This window comes from Carcharodon carcharias, chromosome 3 (assembly GCF_017639515.1).
Source record: "Carcharodon carcharias isolate sCarCar2 chromosome 3, sCarCar2.pri, whole genome shotgun sequence".
Lineage (NCBI taxonomy): Eukaryota > Metazoa > Chordata > Chondrichthyes > Lamniformes > Lamnidae > Carcharodon > Carcharodon carcharias.
The window spans coordinates 84199663-84214334 of NC_054469.1; the positions used below are offsets into that span (position 1 = coordinate 84199663).

General features: G+C 42.2%; 1 protein-coding gene across 1 annotated transcript in view; it reads left to right on the plus strand.

Moving 5' to 3' along the window:
• Window positions 1-14672, plus strand: part of vopp1 (VOPP1 WW domain binding protein) — an 89341-nt gene that overhangs the window by 43340 nt on the left and 31329 nt on the right. The window contains exon 2 of the mRNA XM_041184652.1: window positions 13878-13936. Within this exon, the coding sequence (XP_041040586.1) occupies window positions 13878-13936 (59 nt within the window). The remainder of the gene's footprint in view (window positions 1-13877; window positions 13937-14672) is intronic.

Consider the following 14672-nt stretch of genomic DNA (forward strand, 5'->3'; position numbering starts at 1 on the left):
ACAGCGTGAATGTAGAAATGTAAATTTCTAAACAAACACAGGGAAAGTAAGAATTTATAGGCACAGGAGAGGGAACTGATTTGTGAGTAAGGTCGAAGAATTTCTCCTTCCTACTAATCTCCAGTTTATAGTTAATAGTTACAAGAGTATGGTTAAAGTAAGTAAAAGTAACGAAATTTTAAGTAAAAAAGGTGATTTAAAAGTTTGAGATTAAGGCATGGCAGGTCAGCTCAGCCTGTTTTGTCACATGTGGGGAATCGTGGACACTTCTCGTGACCTAGACGAGCCCATGTGCAGGAAGTGCCACCGGCTGTACAAGTTTGAGCTCCGCCTTTCGGAGCTTGAGCAGTGGCTGGAGTCACTGAGGTGCATCCGTGAGGCAGAGAACCACTTGGCTAGCACGTTCAGATAGGCGATCGCACTGCAAATTAGGGGCAAGCAGGCAGATAAGGAATGGGTGACCACCGGGCAATCCAAAAGAAGCAGGAAGGTTGTGCACGAGCCCTTAGAAGCCCTGCCCATTAACCAGTTTTCCATTCTGGATATCGGTGAGGATGATGGGCCCTTGGAGGAGTGCAGCAAGAGCCAAGCCCGTGGCGTCACTGGTGGCCCAGCTGTACAGGAGGGGAGCAAGAAGAGCAGAAGGGCAGTACCGACAGGGGATTCTTCAATTAGGGGAGCAGACAGGCATTTCTATGGCTGTCAACGTGACTCCAGGATGGTTTGTTGCCTCTCTGGTGCTAGGGTCAGGGATATCACAGTATGGCTGCAGGACATTCTTCTGGGGGAGGGCAAACAGCCAGAGGTTGTGGTACACATTGGTACTAATGATATAGGTAGGATGTGGTCCTGCAATCGGAACTTAGGGAGCTTGATAGAAAACTAGCAAGCGGGACCTCTAAAGTAATAATAATCTCTGAATTACTCCCAATGTCACATGCAAGTGAGTACAGAAATAGGAAGATAAGGCAGATGAATGTGTGGCTGGAAAGCTGGTGCAGGAGGGAGGGCTTTAGATTCCTGGGACACTGGGCCCGGCTCTGGGGGAGATGGCACCTGTACAAGTCGGACGGGTTGCATCTGAACAGAGCCGAGACTGAGCTCCTTCCAGGTCGTTTTGCTAATGCTGTTGGGGTTGGTTTAAAATAACTCAGCAGGGGTGTGGGAACCAGGAAAGAATATTAGAAAGTAATACCAGGGTGCATGGAATGCTGGTAGAGGCAGATAGCACTAAAATAGAGAATAGTAAGTTAATAGATGGAGTTGGAGCAAGTAATGAAGTCTAAATCAGGGTTACACTGCATGTTTGTGAAGGCACAGAGTATAATTAATAAAATTAGAGAGTTACAAGCACAGATTGCTTTGTGGGATTATATTGTTGTGGCAATAACGGATTCTTGGCTTAAAGAAGGGCAAATACTCCAGGTTACAAAGTGCTCAGAAAAGATAGGAAAGGGAAAAAAGGAGATGAGGCCTCGTTTTTGTTTCAGGAGAGCATTGCCGTACTGGAGAAAGAGGATGTGTCAGAGGATTCAAGGACAGAATCGATTTGGCTAGGGCTAAGGAATAAGAAGGGTGCAGTTACATTGCTCGGTGTAATATGCAGACCACCAGCTAGTGGGAAGGATATAGAGGAAATCTGCAAGGAAATTACAGAGAGGTGTAAACATTGTAGAGTAGTTATAATTGGGGACTTTAATTACTTGTATATAGACTGGGGTAATTACTTGTATATAGACTGGGATGATAGTGTAAGGGGCAGTGAGGGACAAGTGTTCCTAGATTGTGTTCAGGAGAATTTCCTACAGCAGCATGTGTCCAGTCCAACAAGAAAGGAGGCACTGCCAGACCTGGTTCTGGGAATGAGGTGGGTCAAGTAGATAAAGTGACAATGGGGAAACATTTAGGGGACAGTGATCATTGTGTCATAAGGTTTAGGATGATGGTGGAATATGACATTGGTCAATCCAGAGTAAGAATAATCAACTGGCAGAGAACGGATTTCAATGGGGCTAGAACGCAGCTGGGCCAGATAGACTGGAACCAAAGTTTGGCGGGAGAAACAGTAGCTGAGCAATGAGCTATCTTCAAAGAGGAGATGGTTTGAGCACATTCAAGGTATGTTCCCTCAAAAAGGAAGGGTAGATCAACCAAATCAGAGCTCCCTGGATTAAAAGGAGATAGTAATTAAGTTAAAGAAGAAAAAGCCTACATATGACAAGGGTCAGGTAACAAATACAATTGAGAACCAAGCTGAATACAGAAGGTTCAGAAGGGATGTTAAAAAGCAAATAGGAGAAGCAAAGAGGGATTATGAAAAAAGACTGGCAGCTAACATAAAAGGAAATCCCAAAGTATTCTATAAGCACATCAATAGTAAGTGTGTAGTAAAAGGAGTAGGGCCAATTAGGGACCAAAAAGGGGATTTACACATAGAGGCAAGAGGCATGGCTGAGGTGTTAAATGAATATTTTGCACGTGGCTTTACCTATGAGGCAGATGCTGCCCAAGCCATGGTGACAGGAGGAAATTCAGTCACTAAAAGGGTTGAAAATTGATGAGGAGGTATTGAATAAACTGTCGGCACTTAAAGTTGATAAGGCACCGGAACCAGATGAGCTGCATCCAAGAATATTGAAGAAAGTGAGAGTGAAAGATTATTGCCAGTGCCTCTGCAATTTCCCGTGTTCCCTGGATTCGGGGGAGGTGCCAGAGGACTGGAGAATTGCAAACATTGTGCCCTTGTTCAAAAAAGGTTGTAATTGCAGGGCAATTCGTTACAGACCAGTCAGTTTAACTTCGGTGGTTGGGAAACTTCTAGAAAGTTATTCGTGATAGAATTAATAGTCACATGGAAAAATGTGGATTGATTCGGAAGAGTCAGCGTGGATTTGTTGAAGGAAAATTGTGTCTCACTTGCTGGAGTTTTTTGAAGAGGTAACAGATGGTTGATGAGGGCAAGGCTGTTGATATGGTGTATATGGACTTCCAAAAGGTGTTCAATAGAGTGCCACACAACAGATTTTGTGAGGAAAGTTATAAGTCGTGGAGTAAAAGGGGGCAGTAGCAATGTGGATACAAAATTGGCTGAGGGATAGGAAACGGAACATAATGGTTAATGGGTATTTTTTGGGCTGGAAGAAGATTTGTAGTGGAGTGCCCCAGCGGTCGGTATAGGGGCTCTTGCTTTTCTTCATATATATAAATGATCTAGGTCTTTGTGCAGGGGGCAATTTCAAAGTTTGTGGATGACACTGAGGAGCACATTGTAGAACTTCAAAAGGACATTGGTGCATTGGTGGAGTGGGCAGATGGATGGCAGATTAAGTTCAAAATGGCGAAGTGTGAGGTGATACACTTTGGTACAAAGAACATGGAGAGAAAGTATAAAATAAAGGACACTATTCTAAAGGGTGTGCAGGAGCAAAGAGACCTGGGTGTATATAAAGGTGGCAGGACAGGTAGAGAGAGCTGTTTCTAAAGCATACAGTATTCTAGGCTTCATTAATAGGGGCATAGAGTACAAGAGCAGGGAGCTTATATAAGACACTGGTTAGACCTCAGCTGGAATATTGTGTACAGTTCTGAGCGCCACACTATAGGAAGGATGTGGACACATTGGAGAATGCAGAAGAGGTTTACGAGAATGGTTCCAGGGATGAGACACATCAGGTATCAGGAAAGATTGGAGTGTTTTTCTTGGAGAGGAGAAAGCTAAGAAGAGACTTGATAGAAGTTTTCAAAGTCATGAGGGGTCTGGACAGAGTAGATAGGGAGAAACTGTTCTCGCTTGTAAATGGATCAAGAACCAGAGGGCACAGTTTTAAAGTGTTTTTGTAAAAGAAGCAAATGTGAGGTGACAAAAAGCTTTTTCACACAGTGAGTAGCTAGGGTTTGGAATGCACTGTCTGGAATGTGGTGGAGGCAGGTTCAATGAGGCATTCAAGAGAGCATTGGATGATGATTTAAATAGAAACAATGTGCAGGATTACAGGGAAAAGGCTGGAGATTGACACTAAGTTAAAACGTTCATAGAGCCGGTGCAGACATGATGGACCAAATGGCCGCCTCCCACACCGTAACAATTTTGTGGCTCGGTGAATATCTAGGCTTGGCTGACAAATGGCAAGTAACTTTCGAGCCACAGAAGTGCCAGGCAATGACCATCTCCAGTAAGAGAGAATCTAACCATCGCTCCTCCCCTTCACATTCACTTGCATTGCCATCACTGAACCCCCCACTTTCCAACATCCTGGCGGTTACCATTGACCATCATCTGAAGTGGACGACCCACATAAATACTGTGCCTACAAGGGCAAGTCAGAGGCTAGGAATCCTGTGACAAGTAACTCACCACCTGACTCCCCAAAGCCGCTACGCTACCTACAAGGTACAAGTCAGGACTGTGATGGAATACTCCCCACTTACCTGGATGCGTGCAGCTCCAACAACACTCAAGAAGCTTGACACCATCCAGGATAAAGCAGCCAGCTTGATTGGCACCCCTTCTACAACATTCACTCCCTCCACCACTGACGAACAGTGGCAGCAGTGTGCACCATCTACAAGATGCACTGCAGAACCTCACCAAGGCTCCCTAGGCAGCACCTTCAAACCTGAGACTGAGCATCTAGAAGGAGAAGAGCTGCAGGTACATAGGAACACCACCATCTGGAAGTTCTCCTCCAAGCCACTCACCATCCTGACTTGGAAATATTATCACCTTTCTTCACTGTCGCTGGGTCAAAATCCTGGAACTCCCTTCCTAACAGCACTGTGGGTGTACCTACTCCACATGAACTGCAGTGGTTCAAGAAGGCAGCTCATCACCACCTTCTCAAGGGCAGTTAGGGATGGGCCTCGCCAGGGTCACCCCTATCCCGTAAATGAATTTTAAAAAGTTGCTTCCTTTGCACCACAATAAAGTAAAACTTGACGACGTGTTCCATTTTGATACTTTTCAAATTTGGCGAATTGTGTCAAAGCCTTGGAGGGGAGGTCTGTAGGGTGGGGTTGTAGTTATTTGGGTGAAAAGGGAAAAACAGGCGCTAAATGAGTGTTGTCCTAATAAGACATGGCTGTTTGAAAGTCTCGTTTTAGCATGCAATTTTGATCCTAATCACTGTGCACCTTTTAAAGCAGACACTTGGCTTAGCACTCAAACACTGATTAGACATAATATTTGTGGACCTGCTGCTGAGCTCTGCCACTTCCACTGAATATGTGCAATGTGCTGGCTGACGCACAGGTACATTTTAAGGATGGCTCAAGCACTGAGTGAGAGGGCGCATTTGTTTTTGGACAAGGTGCTGCTGGTCCTTGTGGAGGAGGCCCAGAGGAAAAGGAATGTCCTGTACCCGCAGGAGGAAGGCGTCCACCTCGCTGCCCTGTATTCCTTTCTTCCAGTGGCTGGTATTGCTCTGCCTGGCTTCATGTTCTCCGTCCAGTCTTCCTCCAGACCAAGGGAGAAGATGCTGATGACCAAACACTGTTTCTCCTGGTGACCCTTTTAAGTTAGAATAGTACAACACTTCTCTTTTTAGATGAAGCCCTCAGATAATTTCCAGAATAAATGTTGATAAAATCTTGACATAGTGTCCTAGAAAGTGTCCCGACGTGTTTCAAAATTCCTCTTCAACCTTCTAACAGCAAATGAACAGTCAAGTGTTATAGCTTTAAGTAGTGCTCAATCCTCTGCAGCGACTTGTTTATTTCAGCTGGTCACTATTAGGAAAGAGCTCAAGTACAGGTGCTATCCACCAAAATGTTGTGCAACACTCTTTAATAATCCTCTGAAGGATACAAAAAACGTTCCAGTAATAGCTGTAAATCAGGAGATGAAAGGGAGAGAGGAACTTGGTGAAATTGCAATCACTAGGGAAATGGTACTGAGCAAACTGATGGAGCTGTGGGCTGACAAGTCTCCACGCCTTGATGGACTTCATCCTAGGGTATTAAAAGAGATGGCTATGAGGTAGCAGATGTGTTGGTGTTAATTTTCCAAAATGCAGTAGATTCTGGAAAGTAGCAAATATAACCGCTCAGGGAATGAGGCAGAAAGCAGAGAACTATTAGGCCAGTTAGCTTGACATCTATCATGGGGAAGTTGTTAGAATCAATCATTAAGGAGGCTATAGCTGGGCAAAAGCTCAGGGTAATCGGGAAGAGCCAGTATGGATTTGTGAAAGGAAAATCATGTTTAACCAATTTATTGGAGTTTTTTTGAAGGAGTAACACACACTGTAGATAAAGGGGATCCTGCAGACTTGGATTTCCAAAAGGCATTTGATAAGGTGCTACAACAATTACAGAAAATAAAAGCTCATAGTGTAGGGGATAGCATATTAGCGTGGATAGAAGACTGGCTGGCAGAAAACAGAGTATACATAAATGGGTCTTTTTATGATTGACAGGATTTGACTAGTGGAGTCTGCAGGGGTGTGTGCTGAGACCTTAGCTTTTTACAATTTATATCAATGACTTGGATGAGGGGAGCGAAGGCAGAGCAGCTAAATTTGCAGGTGAGACAAAGATAAGTAGGAAAATATGTTGTGACGAGGGCATAAGGAGGTTGCAGATAGATATAGATAGGTTATGAGAGTGGGCAAAAAATCTGGTAGATAGGGTATAATGTAGCAATATGTGAAGTTGTTCACTTTGGAAGGAAGAATAAAGAGTATTACTTAAATGGAGTACTGCTGCAGAATTGTGAGGTGCAGAGGGATCTAGGTGTTCTAGTGCATGAGTCACAAAACGTTAGTATGCAGGTACAGCAGGTGCAAGCTTAATGCGCGCACTGTTGTTCATGTATAAATTGTCCAGCGACCTATGGTGAGGAAGGGATAACTTTGAATCATCACAAGTTGCTGGATGTTTTCAGCTTCGCTTCAATTGCCTTGCGAAAATGGCAGTTTTCACTTGACCTCCCCTCATGTTCAAGAAAGTGTCTGTATTTGTGCTTTAATTGCCAATTAAACTTGCTGCCGGAAGACCATAAGACATGGGAGCAGAAATTAGGCCAATTGGCCCATCGAGTCTGCTCCGCCATTCAATCATGGCTGATAAGCTTCTCAACACCATTCTCCCGCCTTCTCCCTGTAACCTTTGATCCCCTTACCAATCAAGAAACTATCTATCTCGGTCTTAAATACACTCAATGACCTGGCCTTCACAGCCTTCTGTGGCAATGAATTCCATAGATTCACCACTCTCTGGCTGAAGAAGTTTCTCCTCATCTCTGTTCTAAAAGGTCATCCCTTTACTCTGAGGCTGTGCCCTCGGGTCCTATTCTCTCCTACTAATGGAAACATCTTCCCCACGTCCACTCTATCCAGGCCTTTCAGTATTCTGTAAGTTTCAATCAGATCCCCCCTTAGCCTTCTAAACTCCATCAAGTATAGACCCAGAATCCTCAAACGTTCCTCATATGTTAAGCCTTTCATTCCTGGGATCATTCTCGTGAACCTCCTCTGGACCCTCTCCAGGGCCAGCGCATCCTTCCTGAGATACTGGCCCAAAATTGCTGACAATATTCTAAATGTGATCTGACCAGAGCCTTATAAAGCCTCAGCAGCACATCCCTGCTTTTATATTCTAGTCCTCTCGAAGTAAATGCCAACATTGCATTTGCCTTCCTAACTACCAACTCAACCTGTAAGTTAAGCTAAAGAGAATCCTGGACTAGGACTCCCAAGTCCCTTTGCACTTCAGATTTCTGAATTCTCTCCCCATTTTGAAAATAGTCTATGCCTCTATTCTTCCTACCAAGGTGCATGACCTTACTTCCCCACGTTGTATTCCATCTGCCACTTCTTTGCCCATTCTCCTAACCTGTCCAAATCCTTCTGCAGCCTCGCCGCCTCCTCAATACTACCTGTCCTTCCACCTATCTTTGTATCATCTGCAAACTTAGCCAGGATGCCCTCAGTTCCTTCATCTAGATCATTAATGTATAAAGTGAAAAATTGTGTTCCCAGCACTGTCCCCTGCCGAACTCCACTAGTCACTGGCAACCATCCTGAGAAAAACCCCATTATCCCCACTCTCTGCCTCCTGCCAGACAGCCAATCTTCTATCCATGCAATACTTTGCCTCTAACACCATGGGTTCTTATCTTACTGAGCAGCCTCCTATGCGGCACCTTGTCAAAGGCCTTCTGGAAGTCCAAGTAGATAACATCCATTGGCTCTCCTTTGTCTAACTTACTCGTTACCTCAAAGAATTCTAACAGATTTGTCAAGCATGACCTCCCCTTGATGAAACCATGCTGACTTTGCCCTATTTTACCATGTACTTCCAAATATTCTGAAATCTCATCCTTAATAATGGACTCTAAAATCTTACCAACGACCGAGGTCAGGCTAATCGGCCTGTAATTTCCCATCTTTTCCCTCACTCCCTTCTTAAACAGGGGGGTTACATTAGCGATTTTCCAGTCGTCTGAGACCCTCCCTGACTCCAGTGATTCCTGAAAGATCACCACTAACGCTTCCAGTATCTCTTCAGCTATCTCCTTCAGAACTCTGGGGTGTAATCCATCTGGTCCAGGTGATTTATCCACCTTCAGACCTTTCAGTTTTCCTAGCACCTTCTCCTTGGTAATGGCCACCATACTCATCTCTTCCCCCCCTCCGACTCTCTTGAACTTTGGGGATGTCACTCGTATCTTCCACCGTGAAGATTGACGCAAAGTACCTATTCAGTTCCTCCGCCATTTCTTTGTTCCCCACTGCTTCTTTTCCAGCGGCCCAATGTGCACTTTTGCCTCTCTCTTACCCTTTATATATCTAAAAAAAAACTCTTGCAATCTTCTTTTATATTACTGGCTAGTTTACCCTCATATTTAATCTTCTGCCTCCTTATTTCTTTTTTAGTTGTCCTCTGTTGGTTTTTGTAGGCTTCCCAATCCCCTGGTTTCCCACTGCTCTTCGCCGCATTGTATGCTTTCACTTTAGCTTTTATGTTGTCCCTGACTTCCCTTGTCAGCCACGGTTGCCTTTAGTATGCTTCTTCTTCCTAGGTATGAATTTTTGCTGTGTCTCCCAAATTACTCCCAGAAACTCCTGCCATTGCTGTTCCACTGTGTTTCCTGCTAGGCTCATCTCCCAGTCATTTCTGGCCAGCTCCTCCCTCATGCCTCTGTAGTTGCCTTTATTCAACTGTAATACCGTTACATCTGATTCCAGCTTTTTCCCCTCAAATTGCAGGGTAAATTCTATCATATTATGGTCACTTCCTCCTAAGGGTTCCTTCACCTTAAGCTCCCTTATGAAATCTGCCTCATTACACATCACTAAATCTAGAATTGCCTGTTCCCTAGTGGGCTCCACCACAAGCTGCTCCAAAAAGCCATCACGTAGACATTCCACAAATTCCTTTTCTTGGGATCCACTACCAACCTGATTTTCCCAGTCTACCTGCACATTGAAATCCCCCATGATCACTATAACCTTGCCTTTCTTACACACCTTTTCTATGTCCTGGTGTATCTTGTGCCCCACATCCTGGCTACTCTTTGGAGGCCTGTACATAATTCCCATTATAGTTTTTTTTTGCCTTTGTGGTTCCTCAACTCTACCCATGGAAGTTAGCGTTGTTATTAGTACCTTTTTAACAACAAGATTTATGTTTCTGCTGCTCAATTGCTCAAACCTGGAGAGCAAGCTATACTAGATCTAGTAATGTGCAATGAGACAGGATTAATTAATAACCTCATGGTGAAGGTGTCCCTAGGTAGCAGTGATGATCGAATTTCACATTGTTTGAAGGAAAGTGGATCTAAAACTAATATTTTAAACTTAAATAAGGGCAATTATAAGGGCAGACTGACTAAAGTGAACTAGAAAATTAGGTTAAGCAATAGGTCACTAGAGATGCAGTGGCAGACATTTTAATGAAATATTTCAGAATATTCAAAAGATGCATTATAGTGAGAAAGCAGGAATCTAAGGGAAGGACACACCGTCCATGCTTAACTAAAGGATAGTATCAATTTGAAAGAAAAAGTGTATAATTCTGCAAAGATGTGAAGCAGGTCAAAAGAACAGAATAGAACAGAATATAAAGAAAATAAAGAATGTCTAAAAGATTAATGAGGAGGGAGAAATTAGAGTATGAGAGAAAGCTAGCTAGAAATCTAAAATAGTAAAAATTTCTACAGGCATTTAAAAAGGAAAAGTAAGTAAATTGATAATTGGTCCTCTAGAGTGTGAAAATGGGGAATTAATAATAGAAAATAAGCAAATGGCAGATGAATTGAACAGATATTTTGCATCTGTCTTTACTGTAGAGGACACTCATAACATCCCAGAAATCGTGAATCAGGAGGTGAAAGAGAGAGAGAAACTTAACAATTGTAATCCTAGGGAAAGGCTACTGGGAAAACTTTTAGAACTAGACAAGTCCCCATGTCCTGATGGACTTCATTCTAGGGTCTTAAAAGAAGTGGCTGCTGAGATAGTAAATGCATTGGTTTTGATTTTCCAAAATTCCCTAGATTCTGGAAAGTTCCCAGCAGCTTGAAACATAGCGAACGTGACTCCTCTATTCAAGAAAAGAGGGCGACAGAAAGGAAGCTACAGGCCAGTTAGCTTAATATCTGTCGGAGGGAAATTGCTGGAATGTATTATTAAGCAAGTTATAGCACTTAGAAAATCTCAATGAAATCAGGCAGAGTCAGCATGGTTTTGTGAAAGGGAAATCATGTTTAACTAATTTATTGGAGTTCTTTGAGGAAGTAACATGCAATATGGATAAAGGGGGATCTGTGGATGTGCTGTACTTAGATGTCCAGAAGGCATTTGACACGGTGCGCATCAAAGGCTACTACAAAAAATAAAAGCTCATGATCTAGGGGGTAACATATCAGCATGGATAGAGGATTGGTTAGTTCATAGGAAACAGAGTAAGCTTTAGGGGGTAATTTTTCAGGTTGGCAAGATGTGATGAATGGAGTGCCATAGGGATCAGTGCAGGAGCCTCAACTAATTACAATTTACATTTGGCCCTGTCATCCAAGTCATTGATGTATGGCTGCTGAATTTGCTGATGACACAAAGATAAGTAAGTTGTGAAGAGGACATAAGGAACCTGCAAAGGGATGTAAATGGGTTAAGCGAGCGGGCAAAAATTTGGCAGATGGAGTATAATGTGGGAAAATGTGGACTTGTCCACTTTGGCAGGAAGAAGAGAAAAGCAGCATATTATTTAAATGGAGGGAGATTGCAGAACTGAGATACAGAGACCTGGGTGTTCTGGTCCATGAATTAGGAAAAGTTAGTATGCAGGTCCAGCAAGTGATTAGGAAGGCAAATATAATGTTGTAATTTATTGCAGGGCAATGGAATATAAAAGTAGGGATATTTTTCTGTAGATGTACAGGACATTGGTGAGACTATATCTGGACTACTGTCTACAGTTTTGGTCTCCTTATTTAAGAAAGGATATAAATGAGTTAGAAGCAGTTCAGAGAAGGTTCACTCAATTGATACCTAGGGTGGGGGTGTTATTTTGTGAGGAAGGGTTAGACATGCTGGACCTTGTATCCATTGAAGTTTAGAAGCTTGAGAGGTGATCTTATTGAAACATATAATCCTGAGGAGACTTGACAGTGTGGATGCGGAAATGATGTTTGCCCTTGTGGGAGAGACTAGAACTAGGGGATACAGTTTAAAAATAAGGGGTCTCCCATTTATGACGAAGATGAGAAGAAATTTTTTCTGAGGGTTGTGAATCTTTGGAACACTCTTTCCCAGAGAGTGTTGGAGGCGGAGGTAGATTCTTGACTAACAAGGGAATTGAAGGTTATTGGGGGTTAGCAGAATGTGGAGTTGAGGCCACAATCAGATGAGCCATGATCTTATTGAATGGTGGAGCAGGCTCAAGGGGCCAAATGGCCAACTCCGCTTTTGTATGTTTGTACATTTGTATGGAAAAGGAATGATTTCTAAAGGTAGTAAATTTATGTCAGGATTTCATACTTTAAACTTATGTTTTTCTTATCTGCCTTTCTTTTTTCTCTATCCCTCTTAATCCACTCTTTCACCAACGGCACCAATTTGCATTTATTTAGTGACTTTAATCCATCATCAAAGAAAATTTGACACCAAGCCACATAAGGAAATAATTGGATGTGATCAAAAGCTTGGTCAAAGTAGTAGGTTTTATGGAGCATCTTCAAGATAATGTGTTGGGGCTGGAATTTCAGATCTTAGGGTTTAGACAGCTACAATTGGAGTGATTTAAATTGGTGTTCTATCACCCTTTGGCATCATCATCAGTTCACATTTCTCACACACGCACAATTTTAAATCTAAAAGATCAGAGAAAAAGCCATAATTAAGGCTACAAGATTCACTGCTTCAGCAATTCTGGGCTATATTTTGAAACCCATCATTCATACAGGTACACGCATTAGACAATAAAGTATTACTTATTGGGAGTGACATTTACTTTGGTTTCGAAATTCCACATTTTAATCAAGATCAAAGCTATTGCTTACAAGTTTTGCAAGTTCAACCCCCTATTTATGATTAATGCTACTAATGTTTTAACCATGTTGTCAACTCTGCCATTGAAAAAAAAATCTTAGCAACTCTGTCATCGCAAAGGGTACTGATTGAGTTCTGATGGACTGACTGCAGTATTAGACCCTGAAAATACTTGCAATACTCTTGGGAGAATAAAAATGCAATTTGATTTACTTAGTCACAACAAACCCATTGATTGTGAAATGTGACCCTCTGCCTAACCATGATAGAATTCTGAAATGTCATCCTCAAACTGCTGCTAAAAGTCTTGAAGTCACAGCTAATAAAAACAGAATTTGACTTATTCACTGTAAGGAAGTGGTGTTGGTCACTGGCAAAAGTAAGAGACTGCTCTGATGACATCACAGTGTCAGTGTATAGTGTGTAGAAAAAAGGCAGTGATCTTAACAGATAGATGTGATCTGTGTGTAAGCGGTTTTTGTTTAACTGGTAAACATTTGTCCTCCATTCAGGAGCAGGTGGGAGAGAAAAGGCAAGCCAAGGTGAAGAGCTAGATGTGGGGTTAGGACGATGGGAGAGAAGAGTTAGGTCACTCCTCCAAACACATTTGAGAGAGAAAAAAGCATAAATATGCCATCACTAACATAAAAGCATTTGAAAACATTCAAATGAGGGCGGCTATGTTTTATGTTGGATAATCCTTCGATAACGACTACTGATGGGAGAGATGCCATTAAATGATCTTTGAAATTAAATAAACCCTTTTATTAGTTTTAAAATAAAAAGGATGGTGGCCAGAGTGCTGAGATTGCAGATAAACAAGGGTGGGCAAGGAAAGGAGTTGCTGTCATGGCGCCAGCAGACATTTTTACTTTTAATGCATTGCAGTGGGTGCTGCTGCAGTTGGTGTGGAGAGTCACTTCCTGTATACAGAACCAAACATCTCCATTGTTAATATATCCTGGACATATGATTAGACTGTTTGAAATGATATACATATGAAATAAATCTCTTAAACATCAGCCTTAACTGGAGGAGAAAGTGTAAATAATTTAACAAGTAGTAATGTATCTTTTCTGGCAAGCTTTGAAATGCTGTTAGCGTCTAATGAGTGAAGTACTTGATGTGGTTCCCACAGATCCATCAGATATCCTAATTGAGAGTTCATGAACAAACTTTATAATATGATGGTAGCTAAGGTTAAATGAAGTAATCTGTACTGGTAAATAAAAAGTGTGAACTCTCTTAAAGAGCTCAATAGAAAGAAGTATTTGTTGTGTTAAATCATAGGTTTTGGTGATTTAAGTGAATATACTTCTATGATTAATGACTGTCAAATGCTAACTTGCATAGTCCAACTTAACAGTGATGTTTTTGTTATTTCTTCAGAGTGTAGCAGCCAAAAAGTACTGCTGGTATGTGGATGCAGGATATCCCACTTACTTTATGTAAGTACACTTTAAGGAGTGGCTTAATAATGCATGTTCTGGAGCACACAACATATTTTGCTCTGTTAATGCTGCAAAGTGCAAAACTCACAAATGTACAATGTGAAGAGATCAACATCAGATTGGCCTGCTGCAATTAATTTGTTTCTCATCAATTCTGAACATTTTCACATGTCAATAACTTTACTTGCTTAAAACCTAATACATTTCTAAATTTTCCCAGATCTGATGAAAGGTCATCAACCTGAAACAGTAGCTCTGTTTCTTTCTCCAGATAGTGCTTGAAAGGCTGAGTATTTTCTGGATTTATTTCAGATTTCTAGCATCCGCAATATTTTGCTGTTGTATTAGATCATATTGAGAGTTATTTTATGTTCAAGACAGGAAGATAAGTACATGAGAACAGGAGTTTGACCATTTAGCCCCATATCCGTGTACTGTATTCAATGAGATCATGGTTGATCTGTGACTTTTTTTTATTCATTCACGGGATATGGGCTTTGCTGGTTGGACCAGCATTCATTGCCCAGCCCTAGTTGTCCCTGAGAAGGTGGTGGTGAGCTGCTACCTTGAACTCCTGCAGTCCATGTGGTGTAGGTACACCCACAGTGCTGTTAGGAATAGAGTTCCAGGATTTTGACCTGGTGACAGTGGAGGAATGGCAATATTTTTCCAGGTCAGGATGGTGCGTGGATTGGAGGGTAACTTCAAGGTGGTGGTGTCCCATGTGTCTGCT